Genomic DNA, 23,378 nt, shown 5'->3' on the forward strand with positions numbered 1-23,378 from the left:
AGGCTCGACGCGTTTCATGGACCTCCGTCCACTCATCAGGAGCATAACAGAATGAATTTTATATCTGGAAAATATTACCAGAATATTAATATAGAAGGGGAGAAAAGGGGAACACCAGAAAAAGTAATAAATAAATATGGGCATGTATAAAATAAACACTACCTTGAGTAGTGTGGACATCTTCTAATAATCCAATTCTAGGAGAGGAGGTATAGGGATAAGCCGGGAGATGCCTGACCCGGGGCTGAGGCGTGGACAGTATCCAACCAAATGGGGAAAAGCAGCAGCGAAATAGAAATCGAAGGTGCATATAGGAAGGCATTGAATTGGCATATGATTTAGTCACATCAAGGAGAGATATGGTAGAAGTTCCAACATTAGAGAAATCTGCAAATATATAATGTATTAAACTTTGTTTAATTCTAAATTTTTTTTTTTTTTTGTCAAAGATGAAACTGATATTCATAAAAAGAAAGGTTTTTTGCCAGATTCAAAAAAGTCTCAGATATAGATAGAGCTAAAAAAAAGAGAATACGAAAACCGCCACCAGCAAAAACAGAAGTCCGCATTTAGAGAGAAGATTCACCAGTGTACACCAGTGCCGCGAGGATAGTGAGATGGATTTGCTCATAAACAAGAGAGCAAGACATATGAATATCAGTTTCATCTTTGACAAAAAAAAAAAAAAAAATTTAGAATTAAACAAAGTTTAATACATTATATATTTGCAGATTTCTCTTATGTTGGAACTTCTACCATATCTCTCCTTGATGTGACTAAATCATATGCCAATTCAATGCCTTCCTATATGCACCTTCGATTTCTATTTCGCTGCTGCTTTTCCCCATTTGGTTGGATACTGTCCACGCCTCAGCCCCGGGTCAGGCATCTCCCGGCTTATCCCTATACCTCCTCTCCTAGAATTGGATTATTAGAAGATGTCCACACTACTCAAGGTAGTGTTTATTTTATACATGCCCATATTTATTTATTACTTTTTCTGGTGTTCCCCTTTTCTCCCCTTCTATATTAATATTCTGGTAATATTTTCCAGATATAAAATTCATTCTGTTATGCTCCTGATGAGTGGACGGAGGTCCATGAAACGCGTCGAGCCTACAAGTACTCAAATTAAATACTTCATTCAAGTTTCTTCCTACTCAAAAATATGTTTTTATACAGAATTTAATCTCATATGAAATTTGGTCTTTTTATATATATATATTCTGGATATGTTCATTAATGTATTCATTTCTTATTTATGTGATTTGTATATGTGATCTTTTATATTTATCTGTACATGCTAAGCTTGAAGTTATGTATGTGATGTCCATTTTCTATGGGTCCCCATTTTTTGGGTTACATGAAAGTGTTTGTATATCAAATTTTATGTGTTTTTGAGATTGAGCACCCATAGAAGATTGGTTGGTACAATTAATTGATTATTACTTTTGAATATGAATTTTTAGATATGTTATCATTATATGTATCCATATTTTTACCAATTATATGAATTAAATATTATCAATACCCATATCTGGTGTGTTACATAACCCTTAATCATAGGCCTTAGATACAATTCTTCGGGTCCCCCCTCTTTTCCCGGATCCTTTAGACCATCCAGGTTATATACTTGATTAAAGTTATGTGTCCAGCCGTACTCATTTAAAGTCCCACACTCCCTTCTTTCTTTCTTTGCTACATACAATCAGGGATGGAGACAGCTGGACATCTTTCCAATGATATATTTTATATGTGGCAGACCCTGTTCCCTACATTTGCTCTAAAAGAAAATACGTTCTGGCTCCACCTTAGGGGCAGTCCCTGAGGGTATATCCTCCCTCTCTCTGCTACAAGGCATCAGTTTTTTTCTGTCTAGTCAGGAGGCATCGTCTGATGCCTCGTTTGGCCGCAAGGTTTTGCAGGCCGCCATTTGAGGAGACCAGTGGTCTGCCTCGAGGGTTTTTTTCCGTTGGAAATTTTCATTTGAGTCTCATTCTTTGTTTATAATGAGCCTTTAAAACTTCTAGTTTGGCACCGGTTGGGCCTTCTAGATTGGATTTTGATTTCGGTCAATCCCACCCCTCATTTGTGGCACTGCTTCTGGATGTCCCAGTTCTTGTGAATCAAGAAGACTACGTCTGTCAATGAGAGAAAATTGGATTTTTGTAAGATCTTACCGTAAAATCCTTTTCTCTTAGCTCATTGACAGACGTAGTACCCGCCCCTCTATCATTGAGTTTGGTTGGGTTAAATTCTCTGTTGCTGCTTTGTGACAGAACTGATGCCTTGTAGCAGAGAGAGGGAGGATATACCCTCAGGGACTGCCCCTAAGGTGGAGCCAGAACGTTTTTTCTTTCTGCCTAGTCCTGCTCCTGCGGAGACAACATAACCCAGTTCTTGTGAATCAAGAAGACTACGTCTGTCAATGAGCTAAGAGAAAAGGATTTTACGGTAAGATCTTACAAAAATCCGATTTTCTCTTTCGTTCATTGATGGACACAGCTCCTGATATTCTTAACCATTGAGTTATACTGCCCCCTACAGGAGTAGGACAGTAGGCAGAAACAAAGTCTGGCTACGCCTATGGGCAGTCCCAGGGAATATACTCCCTCTCTCTGCTAAAGGTACTCAGTTTTTTTCTGCCTAGTAAGGAGTAAGAACCTAGTTCCTTGCTGGGATCTCTGATCCTGGCTATTTTTTCTTTTTTTTCCTCCTGGTTATCCCTGGGAGGTCTACAATCAACTGCCGGACTGGGCAATGGGTTGAAAAATCTAGATCCAGTGGTCACCCCAGTCTGACCAGCGAGTGCACGCAGACCTCAGCTCCATGCTATTCCAACAAAGACAAGGAGAACTCACTGCTCCAGGTGAATCAGGAAGCCTGATGATATACATGTGCACGCCTCGGCCCGCCTCCGCAAACAATGTATGTAGAAGAAATGGCTTTGAAATTACAATGATCAAGCACACATACTAGTGTGTGAAACGCGTTTGCCTGTTGTTTGCCACATTGGGATGTTCGGTCAATAAACCTGAATCTTGATTATACTTGGAGTGCAGCCATTTCTTCTACATTGATCCGCGCTATTCCGGCCGCGACATAGCCCCGCCGGACGGGGACTGGCCTGCAAGTTAAATGCTTTGCGAGGTCGCATACGACCGGGTCTCTGCCCGAGTCGCAGCGTTCCTCCTGGCTGACAGCCCCCTTATTGGCGAGGAGTTCTGTCTGGAGCGGTGCCCACCTGGTTCCTGGTATGGTGAGTAGCTGTCCCCCCCTCCCCCTGGAGGGTTTTGGGGTGGATGTGGACCCCTCCTTGGGACAGTCTGACCCCTAGGTTCCCCTCCTTCCCATCATGCACCCCCCTTCATCTGTCTCCCAATCCTACCGCCCCCTCCACTTATGCTGGGGCTGTGTGGGTGTTCTGGTCCACCTCCTGGGGTGGGAGCAGGGCACTATGCTGGCAGAGGGGGTGTGCTGCCGGTGACCGGACGATCGGCTGTGCGGGGGAGGGGGGTTAAGTGAGGGCTTCTGCCAGGGCCCTGTCCTTGAGGCCTTAAGGATCCCTCCTGGGTCCCTGGGAGCCTTGTGGTGCCACCATTTTGTTGTAGCCTGTGTGCTCAATGCATGGCAGCCATGTTTGCGGTAGTTTGCCATTGAAAATAGGGGAAGCCACGACTGAGGAGCCCTATGGGCGGCGATTTTGACGGTGGGAACCCCTACTCATCCCCTGGTGCTGACTCCTGGATCTTTTCTCTTCCCGATCGCCGCACGTGGAGTGCAGATTATCCTGGTGGCTGCAGGTGCCTGTTTCTTCTGTGTGGTGAGTCTGGTGGGGTCCTCTCCCTCTCTGCTGAGAATCACTTGGTGCTTTGTGCCTAGCGACCGGGTGGTGCTGCCAGCGCGGTGGGGGTTGTCCCTTTGCAGTGTTTTACACTTTCTGCGGGGTCCCCTTGGTGACTTATGGAGTCTTTGGAGCACATCTCCTCACCTGATCCCCTCTCTGAGGCTGCGAAGCCCTCTGGGCCCCAACCATCCATCGACATCGATGCACTGACAGCGGCCCTGAAGTCCTTTGTGTCCCAGGTGGAGGTGGTTTTGGGGGCGACAAGCTAGCAAAAAATGCCCTTCCCCTGCCTCATCTGTCTCATCAGATCCTGAATCTGTTTCGGCCGCCGCAGATTTGGGTCACCCTACTGGGTCTGCGACCGTGCGCCTGGAATCCTCAGATAGTGAGGATGATTCCTCCACATCTTCAACTGCGCACGAAAAGGCAGCGATGTAAACTTCCAGCCATTCCATTAATGACATCACCTATGAAGGTGGAAGACTGTTTCCCTAGATAGGAGGTCCAGCTGATCTAAAAGAGCCTATGGGTGTCTGCCAGAAGTTTGATTAGAAAGCAGCACCACATCTGCCTAGCCCAGTTAGGAGCTATAAGGATTACCAGTATGTCCTCCATCTTGATCCTGTAGAGAAGACAAGGAAAGAGTTTCAGAAAAGTAAAGGCAAAGATCAGGTTGTACTGATCTTACAGGGTCTCCAGAGCATCCACTGCTTCTGCCAGAAGATCTCTGCATCTGGAAATGAACCAGTCCAGAGTTCTGTTGAACCTGGGGATCAGGAGGTTCACATCTTTCGTTTCCCAGCCATGACACAGGTCCTGTGGATCCAGGCACTGGCAGCTGAGGCAGTCTGCCTGTCAATTGTCAATGTCTGAAATGTGAACAAGTTTAGAATGTGGAGTTCTGCCCGGGCTAGAATTCTTTTTAACTCTTGCTGTGGCAAGACTTTGGTTCCACCTTGGTGTTGATGTATGCTGTGGTGTTGTCGGACTAGATTCTGTCCAGATGACCCTGCAGATGGGGTGTCCAGTGTTGCATGGATAACCAAATTGCTCCAGAAGGTTGATTGGGAGTCACGGTTCCTCTGTTGACCATGTTGTCTGCATCAAAAAGGTATAAAGGTCTGCTCCCCAGCCCAACAGTCTAACATTTGTTGTTAGGATTTTCCAAGACAGTAGGAGGAATGATTTTTCCCAACTCCAAAGCTGGATTCCTTAGCCACCAGGCCAGGAATAACTTGGTCTTCAGTGTCAGGTGAGTCAGTTTATCCAGAGACTGAGCTGGTCTGTCTCAACAAAACGTTGGAGGGAAGTTGAGCAAATGGTGCCTCAAAAAAAGACTACCATTATGCTCAAAACTTTAATGTGGACTTGGCTCATGGACTATGGAGTTCTAGTCTGAGAGCGGAGACCTACTTTTTCTTGTGGATAAAAAAAAACTAGCCTGAGCTCTGCCTAGGATGAGACCTAGATATTCCAAGCAATTTATTAGTTCCAGCGCTAACTTCTGAAGGATCTGGATTCAACTAAACATTATTCGACTATGGACTATCCCACACCACTGTTGGGGCAGCATTTGCGCTAGCTGTTTCCTCAACAGAAGTTTATACAGGTATCCTATTATGGGAATTCCTTTGATGTGTGTTTTAAGGCCAGTATCTTGGTAAACAGTTGGGGTGCAAAAATAGGCCAAATGGGAGGCCTAAAAACTGGTAGTATTGTGTGCCCACAGCAAAGCAAAGGTAGCATGGAGACCCTGGAAAGATGGGGACACACAAGTATGCATCCATAAAGTCCATGGAGGATAGTACAGGGAGACTATATCAGACCTAGTGGATTCCATGCAAAATGTTTGGACTCTAATAAAGACATTTTTTAAGCCTTAAGATCCAACATGGAGCAGTTGCCCCCTATTTTGGAATAGAGAATAGGTTGGAGTTAAAACCCTGAAACCTTTCTGCTTTTGGAACAATGGCAATAGTTCTTTGGCTCAAGAGATCTGCTGGAGCCACATGGCAGTCTGCTAGTCTGAGGGACCAGGGCCAGATTGAACAACACAAACCTAGGAGGGTGTAGAGAGTGGAATTATAGCTTGTTGACTCTGGAAATTACTTCTCGTACCCAGGCATCTGAAATGGTTTCTGATCAATTGTCCCCAAATGTCACCAGATGACCCCCACTTTGAAAAGTTGAGGCCACTTTTTTATGCTGAAAAGAACTTGGTTGCAGATTTGGGATTTATTTTAGGAACTGTAGGTGAATATTCAATATCTTTTTTTATTGTAACCAGGTACGTCCTGCATAATGTCTCTTTCTCCTCTTTATTCTCCTTAAGAAGCAGGTGGTGGTCCCTTTAAAACGGGTAGAGGCACTCATCAATTTACAAATATAAAGACTTTCATATCTGATGAGTCCCTGCTATTGGGGACAATTTACTTTAGCAGGAAGTTCACTTGTTATGTATATGTACAGCACATGCTGAAATCCATGAGAGAAACAGTATCGAACCAGCCCCCATTCAGGTAGATCGGGGATAGCACTGTAACACAACCTCTTTGTACACATCTATTTATATAGGGGACCCTAAATGCACAATACAAGTGATTATACAGTCTGTGGTGACCCAAGACGTTCCCACTATCATAAGGTGTCATGATCCTCAGTGTCAGCACTTCCTTGCAGGTATACGGGCAGGCTGTGCTCTGATCTATTCCCCCTTTTTCTTGTATTATAGTTTTTAATTGAAACAGGGGAGGTTTTTGTATGATCCCAAGTGTTTTTATTACAATGCATGGACAATCAGTATGGAAGTATGGATATATAGTTCATCATATGTATGCTGCTCCTAACTGTATACTGTACTGGCAGCACTAGGATGTATATATGATATTGGTTCTAACCAGCACTTATAGGTTGATGAAAAGGTGTATAGGTATGAGTGTGGCTAGGGTTAACTTTTGGTGTAACCACTCCCATGGGGGAGGAGCCTCTCAAATTTCATAGGCCCAACATGAATCACTCTTGCTTTATAAACCGGTGGTCCAGGTAGGGTCTTTTGGCTCTGTTGAAGAGGCGAAGCCTCGAAACGCGTTAGCCGTCAATTATCTTGACTGTGTACTGTCATTTGATGGATTGTGTCATATGTATCTGATATGCTGGCTTACAACCCATGTTTGTGAGTATTTATATTTTTACTTGATATTATATTTTTACTTGATATTAATAAAGCCCTGTTGAGGATAATGTGCTCGGCCAGTGCGCCCTCTTTTTGTTTTGTTTGTAGCTTGTGGTTGACTACCCAGGTCGTAGTGGGCAGCAAGGCCTTGCCATTGAGGATGCCAAGTAGGAGTCCCATGATAGAAGTGAAGTGGGAGCCTTGTATCTGAGCACAGGAGTTAGATGCTTTGCATCACAGTTTTCCTTTGATACAGGGGACAAATCTATGCAGTTAGCTTTTATTCTTGGTATAGGTTTGGTAAAAGCCATTTTTATTCTTTTTGTATTATTACATTTTGTGTGGTATAAATTTCCCCTTATTTTACTTGTGTATTCCTTGGGCATCCTAAAAGTCAATTTACCCCCCCCCCCTTTTTTGCTTTAGTATTCTCAATGACCTTAATTAGGATGTGGTGCCTATGTCAGATGTCCATTATGCTTTATTCTTATTTGCATCGATATGGAATATTTAGGGGCCTAGGGTTTGGAATGGAACTGGGCCCCTGGACCGGGTCTGGAGATTGAGGACAAATGGAACCCTTCTTGGCCTCAGAGGGGGGAGGAGTATTTCCAGCTTGTGCCCTAGGCTTCATTTGCTGAGGCAAATGAGTACTTTTACCCTAGGTGACATCCTGTGTGAGAGTGTCCAAAGGCTCAACAAAAGGACCTTCACCATTGAAGAGCATGCATAACAAGTGTTTTGTATTAAAGTTTCATAGACCAGCATTTCAGCCAAATATTTTTTTGCAAATTCACCCATAGGGGACACATTCAGGAAATAAGATGTACAATGCTGGCTAATCTGTAAATGCAATAGTGTAGGGCTGTAGGCATAACCTCTAAGTGCACTAAAAGTACAGGATCAATAAAGATTTTATCAGGATCCTTAGACATCTGTTTAGTCCACTCTCCTAAGGTTTAACATAGAGACATTGCGACTATGTCATGTTATACAGTATAGCAGGGCCTGCTACCTGAAACAATGCTGTTTAATTACGGCTTCTCAAAGGGGTACTGGTCTTCAAAGTGTTTTGAGTGAATAGTTTATCAGGAGTTTTCCAGTCACCATGCAAAGCAGATCGAAGCAAGGAGTACTCTAGAAAAGTTTTTGATAGCCTCTGGGCCTTTGAGGTATCCCAGACTAGTGACAGCGCTAGTAGTAGCTACAGCCATTGTTCTAAATCTATGGTGAAGTGCGCTGCATCGATCAAAACCAATATGGTAACTCTAAGCCTGTGAACCAAGGAGCTAAGGCAGCTGGCTGCAGCTACTTGGGAGCAAATTCATCCATCAAGGATTTGTGAAATTCTTCATCAGACAGAGCCACAGCAACAGAAGGCTCAGAAGCCACCACAGGTGCAGGCACGTCTGACACAGATACTTGAAGATAAGGCATAGACATATGCGTACGGCCTCTCCGTTTTGAGTCTGAAAACATAGTTGCAATTTTGCCTATATATAAATTCATAACTGCAAAGAACTCTTCCCTGGATAAAAGGAGGGGCCACACCTCACGAAGATAAAGAAGATTTAGAAAAAGGTTTTAACTCAAGCAAGGGATAGCTATCCAGGCTGTCAGTGTCAGGTCTCTGAAGAAAGGGAAACTGCAGGCCGCCCTGGAACTTTTAATGGTTTGTGAGCTGGAGAGACCCAATTCAATGGGACTTCTCCTCTTACAGTTGGGATCCAACATGTTTAACAGAGGCAAGCTATTTGATAAAACCAGGTTAAAACTGTGGATACTCGCATACCAGCTGCTGGGAGCAGGAAGGGTTCAATTGGCCAGTAATGACCAGGTCACTGCAGGTGGCACAAAGGACCAACTGGGTAGATGCCTTTTGTAAATAAGTGCTACGGCAGGAAACCGATACCTCACACTGAAACAGTTGGAAAAAATTGCAGAGTACATTTGCGCAAGCCTCCAGTTAGTTTTACTGCACGTATTCTCCAGTGTGTTTAGATGGAAATAACCATTTAGTAGTTCCAGTAAACATAGTAGCCCTTGATGCTTGGCGTACTCATAATTGAGTCTTCAGAGACTGAGCCAGAGGCTTTAGTGGCTGGGGCTAGCTAACACAGTGCAGTCACATGTCTGGGCAGTGCCACTAGCAGAGCCCAGTGCCAATCTAGGTAGCTGCAGCCCATGAAGTCGTACTTGAAGAAAAAAAAAATGTATATTATTAAATTGTATATTTATAGTAATGTGTTCTTTTATTGTATGTTTTTTTAATAAAACATTGTGGAGAGAACTATGTATACTGCTGGCTTCCTAAAATGAAAAATGCTATTTCTTCCTAAATGACTGGTCTATGATCCAAAGTTCTGACAGCTGTGTCCACCTGATTGTTAAGAGTCAGTGACTGAATTAACTGAAACCATATGCACAGTTCAGTATAACAGCCAGGTATCTAACATATTCAGGTAAACAGCAATGGCAGATTACTTATTTCTCAGAGTACAAGTTTATTCTAAAGATTTGTTTTCTTTATTTGGAAATGACTGATTATGCTAATGTAAAAAAATGCTGTTGATTCCAGGTTTAACTCTACCCATTTTCTCTACTCACTATAGCGTGAAGTATTCATTAGTTTATTTTTCTGGTCAGATGAAGATGACGTATGTCTGTTTCCTTAGGTACTGGTGGCTGAAATTAACTGCGCTGGCAGAGAAAAATGATTGGGAAGAGTTGGAGAACTTTTCAAAAAGTAAAAAATCTCCCATAGGATATTTGGTAATTGCTTTCACTTGCTATCAGTATTATTAGTTTACAAATGTTAAGCCTCATAAGGTTACATTTCAACTCTAGCGTAAATGTTTTTAGTTTTCGATAGAGCGAGGAAGGGTTAGAGCCTCCATCAAGTTTTAATTGCCATCCCCCACTGGGGAGATTCCCCCTCACTTTCTGTGTGTAAAGGAAATGTTGGAAATACTCTCTAACAGGATCACCTACAAAAAGACATATTAGGAAGAAGGGTAATAAATTCTAACACAGTTTTTTGTTTCCCATAAAAATTTTTACTGAACAATTTTAAGTGTGGTTGGTGCCCACGTTACAGTTTACAGATGTATATTCAGAGTAAAGCATGGAAATTTACAACTCAAGTGAGAGACACATAAACAGTGAAACAGTAAAAAACATAGTAAAACCAGGCAGGGGTGGGGGGTAGATGGTAGTGGCACGTGGATCCCCTGAGGATTCCCTAACTGTGGACCATGCAAGGAGGTTATCCATGTTGGGTTGGTCTTGGGTAGAGTGTAGTACAAACAAACAGAAGATTTCCCAGCACACTTACCAGCAAGCCTGCAAAAAATACCACACATTTGCACTGCCTAACAATTTTAGTTTAAAGGATAAGTTCACCTTTGTAAAAATGAATAAATAAATAAAATGCACAAAGCGCAATTTTTTTTTTTCTAACTTGAAGCCTGCAAAGCATTGCACCCGTGATCAGCAGATCACAGGTGCAATGCAGGGATCTTGCAGACTGTCAGTGTAAGCTGTCTGCTCATACCTGGTACAAGCAGGCAGTCACACCCTGACAGGAAAAGAGTTGGGTGCGGGCCTGCTGCATATGTAACATGTTAAACCCTGAATGTTAAAAAAGGTGAGCTTATCCTTCAGAAAAACAGAGGTTTTAGTTGCATACTTTTGCAAATACATATGGAAGCTGCTCTGCTTCACCAAGGCTCCTTTATAAAGTGCAGTCCTAACTATTAAGCTTGAGAGTCTCTAAGTTGGAGCATATATAGCAATGAGTAACTTAAAGGCAGGTATGCCTGGCGGGAGCCCATTCCTGTGCAGAGACATACTAAAAGGCCAACAAGAGCACAATTTCGGCTGAAGGTGTCCAATGTGTCCTCGCACCAAATCCATCAAGCAAGCTATACAAGAATGGTAACTACCCCATTTTTAACTAGCTTTTGAAGTAAGGTGCACCTGGAAGGAATACAAACAAATAAAAGATTTCCAAGAACACTTACCAGCTAGCCTGCACAAAATGGCACTGTTTAACAATTTACATTAAAAATAGCTTGCATACATTTGAGAATACAATCATGGCCAAAAATATTGGGACCCCAGGTCCAATTACAAATGTTAAGGCATTCTCATGTTTATTTTTTTTGTTTGTATTGATATTACACAAAAAAGTGTAGAAGCCAAAATGCAAATCTGACACATTCCGCCGAAACTACAAAAATGGACTGGACAAAATTTTGGCACCCTCAATTTACATTTCAATATACGTTGAGGGAAGAACATGAATATTAAGGGCCATTGTTTTTTGGGTATTCAAAGAAAGCCCTGCGAGCTGGGAAAATTGGTGTAATAATATCAAAAAATTAGGTAGGGTAATTGGAGGATTAGTGATATACATGAGGAAGTCCTCGGCAAACAAAGAGCATTTATGCTTCTGTTGCCCACAACATAGGCCATGTATACTAGGATGAGATCGAATTGCTATAGCTAAGGGATCAATCCCCGATGCAAATAGCAATGGGAAAAATGGACAAACCTGTCTTGTTCCGCATCAGATCGGAAACGATAACGACCTAAAACCCCTAATGGAGACCTGGGCCAACAGATTGCTATATAGCATTTTCAGTAGTGAAATAAAAGTAGAGCCAAATCCAAAGGCCTGCAAAGTGGTAAATAAATAGTCCCAATTAAAGCTGGTAAATAAGTAGTCCCAATTTAAGCTATCAAAGACCTTATGAAGATCCAATGAAAGAAGTAATAATTCCCTTGATAAAGGAGTATCCCACTTGGAATGTCCCGCAGAAATCAATGCTATAGACCAGTGATCCTCAAACTACGGCCCTCCAGCTGTTGCAGAACTACACATCCCATGAGGCATTGTAAAACTCTGACATTCGCAGACATGACTAGCCATGATGGGAATTGTAGCTCCTGAAAAACTGGAGGGCCATAGTTTGAAGACCCCTGCTATAGACCGATGGATCTGATCTAAAGTTTGGTGTTCGTTTATAAAGCCAGATTGATCTTTATGGATATATTGCGCTAGAAAAGTACCTAGATGTAAAGCTAGAAATGTTGTTAGAATTTTGAGATCACAATTAATCAATGAAATAGGGAGGTAGTTAGGGATGTCAGTGGAGTCTTTATTGGGTTTGGGTATGGCGCTAATGTAAGCCCTATTTTCATCAAGAGGAACCTCTCCACCATCTCGCAAGGAATTAAAGTAGTGAGCCATATGTGAATTTCTTTACCTGTAATAGGATGGTCCATAAGTTCCCTATGAGACTCTGTGAGAGACGGTAGATAGAGTAAGGAAACTACTAATGGAAGTGGAAATAGGACCCTAAGGTGGGTTGTATAGTTTGGTAACCTTTGGTTGCTGGAAAAAAAATGTGCACCATGTATGGCCAACCTTAGTCCTTTTATTCTGATACGATTTGGCAGATTAAGATCAGTGCCAAAGTAAGATGAAAAAGCCATTCCATTCAGGTCAAACTAGGATATAATGAGGGAGCTTAGCTGTCAGTAAAATTCTGAAAGATGAGAACACCTCCAACCCATTAGGTGGTGCGCTTGTTCATGTGGATAAATGGTGCATTTACAGTGGGAAGAGACCACCAATTTATCAAAAGAGCTAACTAGCATAGTACACTCAGGTCTGGAAAGCCGCACAATGCAGAGCCCAGTGCCCACATGTCCAATCCACCAGGGTACGAGTAGAATCCCCAGCGGATGATGAAGCAGCTGATCTGGATAGCTGCTATGTAGAGACCAGCTCAAGAAGTACAGTAAACAATCCTGATTGAAATCACCAAGGTAAAAAACAACAGCAGTGTAGCAAAACATAGATTGAAGTAACAAGGTTTAGAAGGGTATCAAGAAGAAAGGTAGATCTGTTCAGCGAAACTAAAGATAATGTGCCCAAACTCTTAGGACACAAACAAAAAACGAAGGCAAGTTTGGTAGTGGAAGGGTTTTACAGGGGCTGGCTTAAAACTTTTTTTATTTGCTAGTGCCGTAACCTCCTGTAATTGGCAGAATAACCCAGCTATAAAAGAAATTCTGTGTTCTTCAATGGACGATAAGTAGTTGGTTAGGTAACCTATTTTTCATTATTTCTTTCAGCCATTTGTTGAAATTTGTATGAAGAAAAAAAACAAGTCAGAAGCAAAGAAATATATTGCTCGTGTAAACCCGGAACAGAGAGTCAAGGCTCTTCTTTTAACTGGGTAAGATCATTGGGGAAGTACGTATATTAGGAGCACCGAACCCCAATTTTTATTTTTACCATTTTATTTGTGGTTTCTTTATTCTAGTTTCAAATAAGGTATAATAAGGTTGTCATACAGAACTCACCGCGTTTTGTTTCATTGTTTCTGTAGTTGCTTCAAAATATTTTTGACGCAGGCTGCCAAATTAATGATAGTCAACCACTAGCTAGAGATTCTCTTTTGCATGTTCACATTGGGTACAATATAGGAGGACAAGTAGCCATTCTAGTGGGAAAAACTTGCACTAATTGAGACATGCTTTCCTAAGATGTAATTTTTTTTTTTTAATCTTTGGCCCAAATGAATTCTGAGTCATGCAGCTAGTGTTTTGCCTGGACGCTCTTAAAGTAAGAGTAAGTCAGAAATGCTGGGTCTTGTATTTGTGCTCTTAACAAGCATTACCTTGCAGAATTTGCACAGAATTCCTTTATTGTGTAAATGCCTCTAAGTAATTAATAAGAAAATTGCATATATAGAAATGGAAAAATGTCCTTAAAGCGGACTTTCAATCCCCAGCCTATTAACTGAGCTGTATTTTTTTTTTTGGGGGGGGGGGAGAAGGGGGGGCAATATTGTTTTACGGTACCCACTCCCACTTCTTCAATCTCCACCTAGGCAAGGATAACATCGCTCATTCGCTCATCCTACCCCCTTCTCCAGTGGAAGCTGCAGGATGAGTTTGCCTGCACCACACAATCTAAAGCATATGCCACAGCCGGCTCCCAAATCCAAGGTGGTCGCATTGGTTACCCTCAGTGGGGAGAAGAATCTGCTGCAGGAGTACATCGTTGGAATCCATGGAATGATTTTTAGATGTCAGCAGCTACAGTATTTGTAGCTGCTTACTTTTGATTTTTAAAACACTTAGTAAAATTCACCTTTAAAGGAGAAGTATTGCCAAAGCTATTTTGGCTATACTTCTGTGGACCACAGGAGTGCAGTTCGTTCTGTACTCCTGTGACCCATTTTCAGCTGACACTGGGGTAATGCAGGACCCAAATTTATACTTGGTAAACTTGAAAGATCTAAGGAGAATTTTTGAAATTGCATCACCAGATATATTTTTACTTAGTGGGTTATTTACAGTATATTAAAAAATGTAATACAGGAGTTCAGCTGCCTACTCCTAAACAACACTGGGTTGAAATATTAGGAATAGGTTGGTTGTTGGCATGCCTAAAAATCCTGAGCTGATTGATTTGCCTTATTTATTGACAGGGAGTTTCGAGAACTGTTGGCTGCTTGAACATTTTGAATTATCACAATATTACAGTGGACATGCCTTTAACCACTTTAAGACCGTAAGATTTTCCCCCTTAATGACCAGGCCCTATTTTGCGATTTGGTACTGTGTTACTTTAACGGACAATTGCGCCGTCATGCAATGCTGTACCCAAACAAAATTTACGTGCTTTTTTCCCCACAAATAGAGCTTTCTTTTGGTGGTATTTGATCACCTGTGAGATTTTTTTTTTTTTTTTTTTGCACTATAAACAAAATAAATGCGACAATTTTGAAAAAAAAAAAAAATATTTTTCACATTTAAAAAAAAAAAATGTAAAAATCAAATTTTTTTAACATTTTAGGCCAATTTGTTTTCTGCTACATATTTTTGGTAAAAAAAATCGCAATAAGCGTATTTTGTTTGATTTGCGCAAAAGTTATTGCATCTACTAACTATGGGAAAGATTTATGTCATTTTTATTATTTTTTTTTTTTTTTTTTACTGGTAATGGCGGCGATCTGCAATTTTTAGCGGGACTGCAACATTGCGGTGGACAGATCGGACCCCTAACTAACATTTTTGACACTTTTGGGGGTACCAGTGACATTACTACAGTAATCAGTTCTAAAAATATGCACTGTTACTGTAATAATGCCATTGGCAGGGACAGGGTTAACCCTGTTGGGGATCAAGGGATTAAATGTAAGCCTAGGAGAGTGATTCTAACTGTGGGGGGGGTTTGGCTTGTGAAATTATCACAGAGACATGCGATCCTATATAGCAGGGTCACATAGTCTCTGTGATCATTGCAGGGAGAAGGACGTACGGCTGTGTTTACATCTCTCAGCGTGGAGAGATCGAGGGTGTCAGGCTGCAATCGGAGCCGCCTGACACACGTTAAAGACCAGATCCAGAGTGGCAAGGGGCTTTTGGATTTAGTCATCTCTAAGCTCTTAACAGCCACCTTCAGGTGAGGACACTGGCAAACAAATTGTTAGAACATCCGCTAGAACACGCTCCCAGGAAGACTCTGTTTTTTTTCCTAGTGTGCTTAGGTGATAGGTAACCTCTCTCTACTGAGAGCAGGTCTTTGGGTTATGATTTTCATTTATAAGGGAACAAAGAAGATTATTTCTGGTTCTTTAAATTCTTTCTCCACTTGGTAGTGCCTTGGGGAACTGCACCCAGACCCCTCAGCATCACAGACACAGGGCTGGCCTGTAACGCTCATTGCTTACAGCACTGCCCCCCCAGCCTGAGATTAGTCCTTGGGCACAGGCTTTAGGCACATAACGGGCAGCGAGAGCACCTTAGGCCAGGAGAACTGTGTCACAGGTCTGCTGTGGCACTTTTTTTTAAAATCCCTGAACCACCTCTTGTACCAGGGAGTCATTTTGCCTGTACCACATCACATGACAGTTTAAAAGGTTTTTACTCAAACCTGTTCATGGTGCCAAAGCCCAACAGGTATATCCACCCTATTTTGGACCTTAATTCCCTCAACAGAATCCTTCAAACTCCAAATCTGCAAGGTCAGTAATTGTAATAAGGGAAATACTTGGCATCAGTGGATATGCAAGATGCCTTTGTGTCCATTCCCATTTATCCACCTCATCAGTACATAGAAAGTTTTGTGTGAACCAGGCAAGGACTTTAAAGGCACGATTTAATAAAAAACATTTTATTTGGAAAAATATATTAAAATCAACAATAGAGGTGCATATACCTCACAAAGAAGAACAACAAATACATATAATAATTTGCACAAGATATATAGGTTCAAAAAGTTATATCCTACTACATCACATATAGGGCCTTGTGATCAGTGACAGGAGGGTAACTGTCGTCCGTCAGGGTCCCATAGTTTAGTTTTTGAACAGTAGATGATAGATAGTTGCGATGCTCGACATGTTTCGCTTTATATATAAAGCTTCATCGGGAGCTAATCATATCTCTGTGTAAAAAAGTGGACAAAAATCATTCAAACAAAGTGGTGTGTATAGACAAGTATGTCATAGATATCCAAATAATCAATATTGATACCCAGTTGGAAAGTGGACATATGCACCACACAATGAAACAACATTAAATATACAATAGTATAATGGCTAGACTGTCTTGACTGACTTGAATCCATGGGGGTTTATGCAATCTGGAGAGCAGGGATGCCCAAAATGGAAACATATGTGGGGAGACCATCCTGTATGGGGAAGTAAGTAAACCTGATGGATACACTATAGGGTCATAAAGTGCTTTGAGAAAATGCATACCTGTATCCTTATTGTAGTACCGTGGGACAGGTTAATGGACCCACCGCATAGGGTTAACGAGGAAGGTGTTCAATTAGCGAATGGACTCCAGGTGTTAGCAAGTTGTCAATGGGTAATTTCTTTAAGAACAAACTGTTTAAAGGACCTGCTGGTTTTTATTTTCTTTCCTATCCATCTTAAAGCGGGTTCAATAGTTAATATCTCACTATTTCTTTTCCCACAACTATTCCGTGCACCTGGGTGAGCTTTTCTTTATGAACATTATCGTATTATTATGATTCATTCTCCCAATGAAGGCTTGGCTGGATCTAAAAACCAGCAGGTTTACTTACTTCCCCATACAGGATCAGAGTACTGCTATCTGAAGGCGCCATATCTGTTTCACCTCATCAGTACGTTCTGAGCTTGCAGTGGCAGACAATCACTTCCAGTTTAGCAAATTGTTCTTTGCCTATCCTCTGCTCCCAGAGTGTTTACAAAATCCTTAGCACTTCTGCTTTCCCTGCTCAGAACCCAGGGCATTTAGGTCACAGGCTAGGGACATGACCTTCTGAAGGACTCAACTCCTGATCTGTTGTCAGAAAAGGTCCAGAAGACAATTCAAATGTTCCAGGCCTTCGGCTGGGTGATCAGTTAAAAAAAAAATCTGCTTTCCAACCTTCTTTTCGCCTGAAATTATTGGGTCTGGTCCTGAAAGAATTTTAAGTGAAAGTCTTTTTTCTAGAAAAGAAAAAGCTTTCTCTAATAGCTGATTTTCAAGAACTAGGATCCAAGAGAAATTCCACATTGATATTTTCCTTAAGAGTTATGAAAATCTCCAACAAAATATTTTGTTGCTATTGACAAACCAGACTCTTACCCTCAAGTTACCCATGCTTCTTTCTAACCAAGGAAGAATGTCCTTGTCTTGATGGATCACCACCCCACAACAGTGGGGAGGTGCTTCCTTCCCTACTACTGTAAAGTCCTTACAACAGATGCAAGTCTGTGAGGCTGGGGAGGAGTGGTAAAATCCTTGACAGTTTAAGAAACCTGGTCAAGAGAGAAACCAACCTCCCCATCAACAGAGCAGGCAGGTTGCCTCTGCAACACTGGGCACCCCTAATCTGGGTGCAGTGAGAAAATGCCACCACGTTGCATATACCAACCATCAAGGGGGTGCGAGGAGCCTGGCTACCTTGTAGGAGCAAACCAGATTCTCTTGTGGACAGAAACTTACTTTCCAGCGATCTCTGAGATCCACATTCCAAGAGTGGACAGTTGGAGGAGGATTATGTCAGCCACCACCATTTGGACCAAGGGGAATGATCTCTTAATCCAGGTGTGTTCAACCTGATTTGCCAAAAAATTGGAGATTCTGGATGCAGCTATCCTAGCCTCTAGATTCAACAACAAGCTACTTTTGTGTGTTGCCAGAACCAGGAATTCCATAGCCCTAGCCTTGAATGCCCTAATAATAATCCCTTAATCTCATTTCAGGGTAATTTATGCAAATTCTGACTCACTTGCTACACAAAAAGGGCAAGATGAAAAAGTGGTGATTCTAATCATACCATACTGGCCCAGAAGAACTTAGTACACATGCATTTTCAGACTCCTAGCACACAACCCCTGACCCTTTTCGAACAGGCTAGATCTGCTATCTTAAAGGACCCATATACCGTTCTTCTTCTCAGACTCTGGCTTTAGCGACATAGCTTTTGAAACTCAGGTCTTAAAAGAGAGGGATTTCTGAGCCTATGTTTCCTACTTTGCTGAAAGCAAGAAAAGCCACTTCAAGATAGATCTATTATCATACTTGTAAATCTTATTTTGCCTGGTGTGAACACAAGTCAATTAATTCCAATAGATTACTCTGTGCCTCACATTCTGGACTTCCTGCTATCAGGTCTTTACCAGGCCTTTCCTGGAAGCACCCTTAAAGGGCAGGTATCTGCCTTATCCATTCTTTTTCAAAGGCCTCTGGTTTCACGCTCCCTTGTAGCCTTCACTCAAGCTATTTCTAGTACCAGGCCCCCCTTGAAACACTCTGTGCTACCCTGGGACCTTAGTTTGTTTTTTTTTCTGCCTTGCAGAAACCACTCTTTGAATCCTTTAGGGATATTCCTTGAGGTTCTTTCCAGAAAAGTAGCCTTTGTGGTAACTGTCATGTCTGTCAGACGAGTTTATGAACTGGCGGCCCTTTCCTTTAAAGACCCATTCCTCATACTTTGACAACGACAAGATTGTCTTATGCCCAAGATCATCCTTTCTTCCAAAGGTGGTTTCATCATTCCACCTCAATGAGAAAATTGTGGTGCCATCCTTGTGCCGTGCTCTGAAGCATCCAAGGGAATTGTCTCTACATTGCCTGGACAGATGGAAAGAATCATAGCATATTTCAAAGCTACTGTTTCATCAGACAAACAGATTCCCTGCTTGTTCTCTCCTCAGGGCCTTGCAGGGGGCACTCAAAATCCAGTATTGCATGGTGGATAAGGAACTTGATTGCAAGAGCTTACACTCTTCAAGTGGTTCTAAAGTCTAAAGGTTTTTTATCTTAATGCAGAGATGATGCATTCTCTGCATTGAAGTAAAAAAAAAAAAAAAAAATCCAATACCTGCCTCCCTACCCCATCTCTTAACACTTACCTGACTCCACTTACGCTCCAGCACTGTCCTGGCTGCAGCACCGCTGCTCTCTCCCTGATTTCACAGAAGACACAGGCGGCAGCAGGACTATAGGCTCCTGCTGCTGTCGATCAAATCCTGTGATTAGGGAGTGGGGGAGTGTGGCCGAGCTGCACTATGTGTCTATGGCTCGTACAGATACCTAACAGCACAAAACTTGCTATGGGGGCACCAGAAGGAAGAAAGAGTAGGGGCTGCTCTGTGCAGGCAGGTGAGTAGAACATTTTTTTTTATTTTAGAGCAAAAATAGCCTTTACAATCGCTTTAACCACTTTACCACCGGAGGATTTTCCTGCTAAAAGACCAGGGGTTATTTTGCGATTTTTTACTGCGTGACTTTAACGGACAATCGCGCGGGCGTGCGACGCTGTACCTAAACGAATTTCACGTCATTTTTTTCCCACAAACAGAGCTTTCTTTTGGTGGTATTTGATCACCTGTGCGATTTTTTGATCACGCGCTATAAACAAAAAAAGAGCGTAATTTTTGCAAAAACAACAATATTTTTCACTTTTTTTTATATGAAATTCCCCCAAAAAAAAATGTAAAAATCAAAATTTTTTAAAATTTTCGGCCAATTTGTTTTACGCTACCTATGTTTGGTAAAAAAAATCGCAAAAAGCGTATTTTGATTGGTTTGCGCAAAAGTTATTGCGTTTACTAACAAAGGGAAAGATTTTTGTCATTTTTGGTGTTTTTTTTTTTAACGAGTAATGGCGGCGATCTGCGATTTTTTTTGCGGTACTGCGACATTGCGGCGGACAGATCGGACCCTTGACTGACATTTTTGACACTTTTGGGGGTACCAGTGACATTACTGCAGTAATCAGTGCTATATATATGCACTGTTACTGCAAAAATGACACTGGCAGGGAAGGGGTTAACAGTATTGGACAGGGAGGGGTTAAGTGTGTCCTAGGGGCGTGATTCTAACTGTGTAGGGATAGGTCTACTAGTGTAAAAACAAAGATCAACAGTTCTACATAGTAGAACTGTTTGATCTTCACTTTTACACAGGGAGAACTGACAGGTGGCTTGTTTACACAAGCCGCTCTGTCTTTCTCCCGCTGTAGCGGCGATCGTAGTGTGACCGGCGGACATCGGGTCCGCCAGTCACACTCCCGCACTCCTCCGTGAACGAGCCGAGGCGGGCGCGCGCCTCGGCGGGCGCGCGCCCGCCCGCTATTGGCTCTGGAAGGAGTGACAGGCGAGCGACGTAGACCTACGTCACTCTGCCTGGCCGGGGCCGACTGCCGCAGTAAATATACTGTGCGCAGTCGGCAAGCGGTTAAGAAAAAGCCTCCTCCTGGGCTGTTACACACTCATTCCAACAGATTGGTTGAAGTTTCCTGGCTATTTCGGCACCAAGCATCTGTAGCCCAAAGGTGTAAGGTCTCTACCTGGTCTTCTATTCATACTTTCTCATAGTTTTAGCAGGTGTATGTTCAATCTTCTTCTGCCAATACAGCTTTTGGCCGCAAGGTGACCCCTGTTTTTTTCGGATCAGTTATATACAAATATGATATTTTAATATATTAAAGCTGAATTCCAGGCATACAGCTTCACAGATGAAATACATATATGGGGGTTGGTTTTATCTGCAAAATAATCTGAATTTCTCTGTCGCTCATTGACAGACGCAGTCCTCTTGATTAATAACACATTGGGTTATACTGCCCTCTACAGGAGTAAGACACTAGACGGAAGGAAAACGTTCTGGCCACACCTTAGGGGCAGTCCCAGAGGGTATATCCTCTCTCTCTCTCTGCTACAGGAAGTCCGTTTTTTCTGTCTAGAAGGAGTAAGGACCTAAGTTCCTTGCTGGGATCTTTGGTCCTGGCAGGATTTTTTAGAAAAACTTTTTATTAGGCAGCTTTTTTCTCCAGTTGTTCCTGTGAGATCTTCAAGCAAGTACGCTGAAACTGGGCGACGGGCTGGATGTTGAGATCCAGTGGTCACCCCAGTCAGCCTGCAAGCGCGTGCAGGCCCTAGCTCCGCGCTGGGTCGGGCGCGACATAGTCCCACTGGATGGGGACTGACCCTGCGAGTTAAACGTCTCGCCTGGACGCCAACGACCAGTTGGAAACTGAGTCACGGCGTCCGTATTGGTCGACAGCCCCCCCCACCTCGGTGGAGAGGGGTTCTGTCAAGAGGTGGCGCCCGCCTGGTTCCGGTATGGTGAGTAAAATGTTCCCCCTCTCCCCCTGTCGGGTTTGTTGGTGGACGCGGGCCCCTCCCTGGGATGGTCGGACGCTCAGGTTTCTGGGTCCCCCCTCTATCCTATAACAGGTATCACAGATCCCCCAATTGAGTGTGATTTGGTGAATAAGAAACCAGGAGGCTTGGTTTGGGAGCTGACTATCTAAAAGTCACTGTATGAGTGGGCACTGTTAAGGGACCATGACTGAAGTCAGTGGGGCATTACTGTGATGATGGCCATGTATGAGGGTAATAGCATCCTACCTGATAAGGTTGCAATACAGGCCGATGCCTGTGCCTGGACTACCACCATCCTCCCGCAGGCCGCCATCCTCCCGCAGGCTGCCATCCTCCCACAGGCCGTACATCTCCCGCAGGCCGCACAGGCCGATGACTACCTTCCGCAGGCCGCTGCTATCTTGCCACAAGCCGCTGCCATCCTCCACAGGCCGCCGCCATTTTCCCGCAGGTCGCGCGGGGCCGCCATCTTGGCGTAGCCTCGTGTCTCCAGCATGGGGGCGGCCATGTTTGAGATGACCAAACACCTCGAGGAGTAATTGGGAGGCGCCGGAAGGCGTGTAAAGGGGCGGAGCCGCCTCCTTTACCCGGGAAAGCAAGCCAAAGACTTCATGTCTGTAAGAAGACAGCGCTGAGGCAGGTTGATAGAAACTTCTGTGCATCAGGTGGTGAGCCTTGGGGTCTCTCTCTCTCTGTGGGGTCCAGAGCAGGTAACACTGAGGGGCGCTGTTGCGCTGGGGGATTTAAAAAAAAAAAGTTCTTTTCTTTGCAATTATTTTTTTGTTCGCTGGCAAGTGTCTTGTATAATCATGGACCCTGCCACACATGTATCCCCACCTGATCCCCTCGAGGTGGCCGCAGGACCCTCCAGTACCCCACTGGTTATTGATGCATTATCAGCAGTTTTGGAGTCTTTGGTATCCCGGGTGGAGGTGGCCTGTCAGGGACGGGGGTCAAGAAAGCGACCCCCGCCTACCCCTATTTCATCTGATACTTCAGATACAGATTCTGAGCTGGTCATTGCAGCTGCAGGTCCCTCTTCTGGGGCTGTTGTCTCAGGTAATGTCTCCTCAGACAGTGAGGAGGACGTTTCTGCCTCCGCCATAGCACAAGAAGAAGCGTTGGTGGACGCACTAGTTGTGTCTGTCCAGGAAACCTTAAGACTTGAGGTTATACCGGCAGAGGTAACCGAGATGGAAATTCCTTTTGGTACTAGTAAGCGTACCAAGATGGCGAAGGTTTTTCCTTTACCCAAATGTTTTGGCAATAAAATTACAGAGGAATGGGGTCATCCGAAACGAACCCTTGCTATTTCCAAACGCATTGCTAGACGCTATCCGTTTGAGGAATCCCTCATTAAAAAATGGACGGTACCACCAGTGGTGGACCCACCGATTTCCAGACTAAATAAAACCACTGTTATCCCGTTGGAGGACGCCCCGTCCTTTAAGGATCCGGTGGATCGAAAAGTGGAAGCGGAATCCCGCACCATTTTTTCCCTGATAGGGTCAACCTTTAGGCCAGTGGTTGCCATTGGTTTAGTTTCACAAACATTGACAGAATGGGCCAAATTGTTACGCCGTGACTTAAAGGGGAGAAGTATCCCCCTGGCAGCATCTGATTTGATGGAGCAAATTATACAAGGGCTACAGTTCGTCTGTGACGCCGCCCTGGATGCCACTCCCTT

The 23,378-nt window shown here is 43.2% G+C and overlaps 1 protein-coding gene across 1 annotated transcript in view; it reads left to right on the top strand.

Moving 5' to 3' along the window:
* Positions 1 to 23,378, top strand: part of VPS16 (VPS16 core subunit of CORVET and HOPS complexes) — a 160,589-nt gene that overhangs the window by 131,878 nt on the left and 5,333 nt on the right. The window contains exons 22-23 of the mRNA XM_082261094.1: positions 9,695 to 9,791; positions 13,164 to 13,267. Of these exons, the coding sequence (XP_082117220.1) occupies positions 9,695 to 9,791; positions 13,164 to 13,267 (201 nt within the window). The remainder of the gene's footprint in view (positions 1 to 9,694; positions 9,792 to 13,163; positions 13,268 to 23,378) is intronic.

Source organism: Pelophylax lessonae, assembly GCF_965119305.1.
Source record: "Pelophylax lessonae genome assembly, chromosome: 6".
Taxonomy (NCBI): domain Eukaryota; kingdom Metazoa; phylum Chordata; class Amphibia; order Anura; family Ranidae; genus Pelophylax; species Pelophylax lessonae.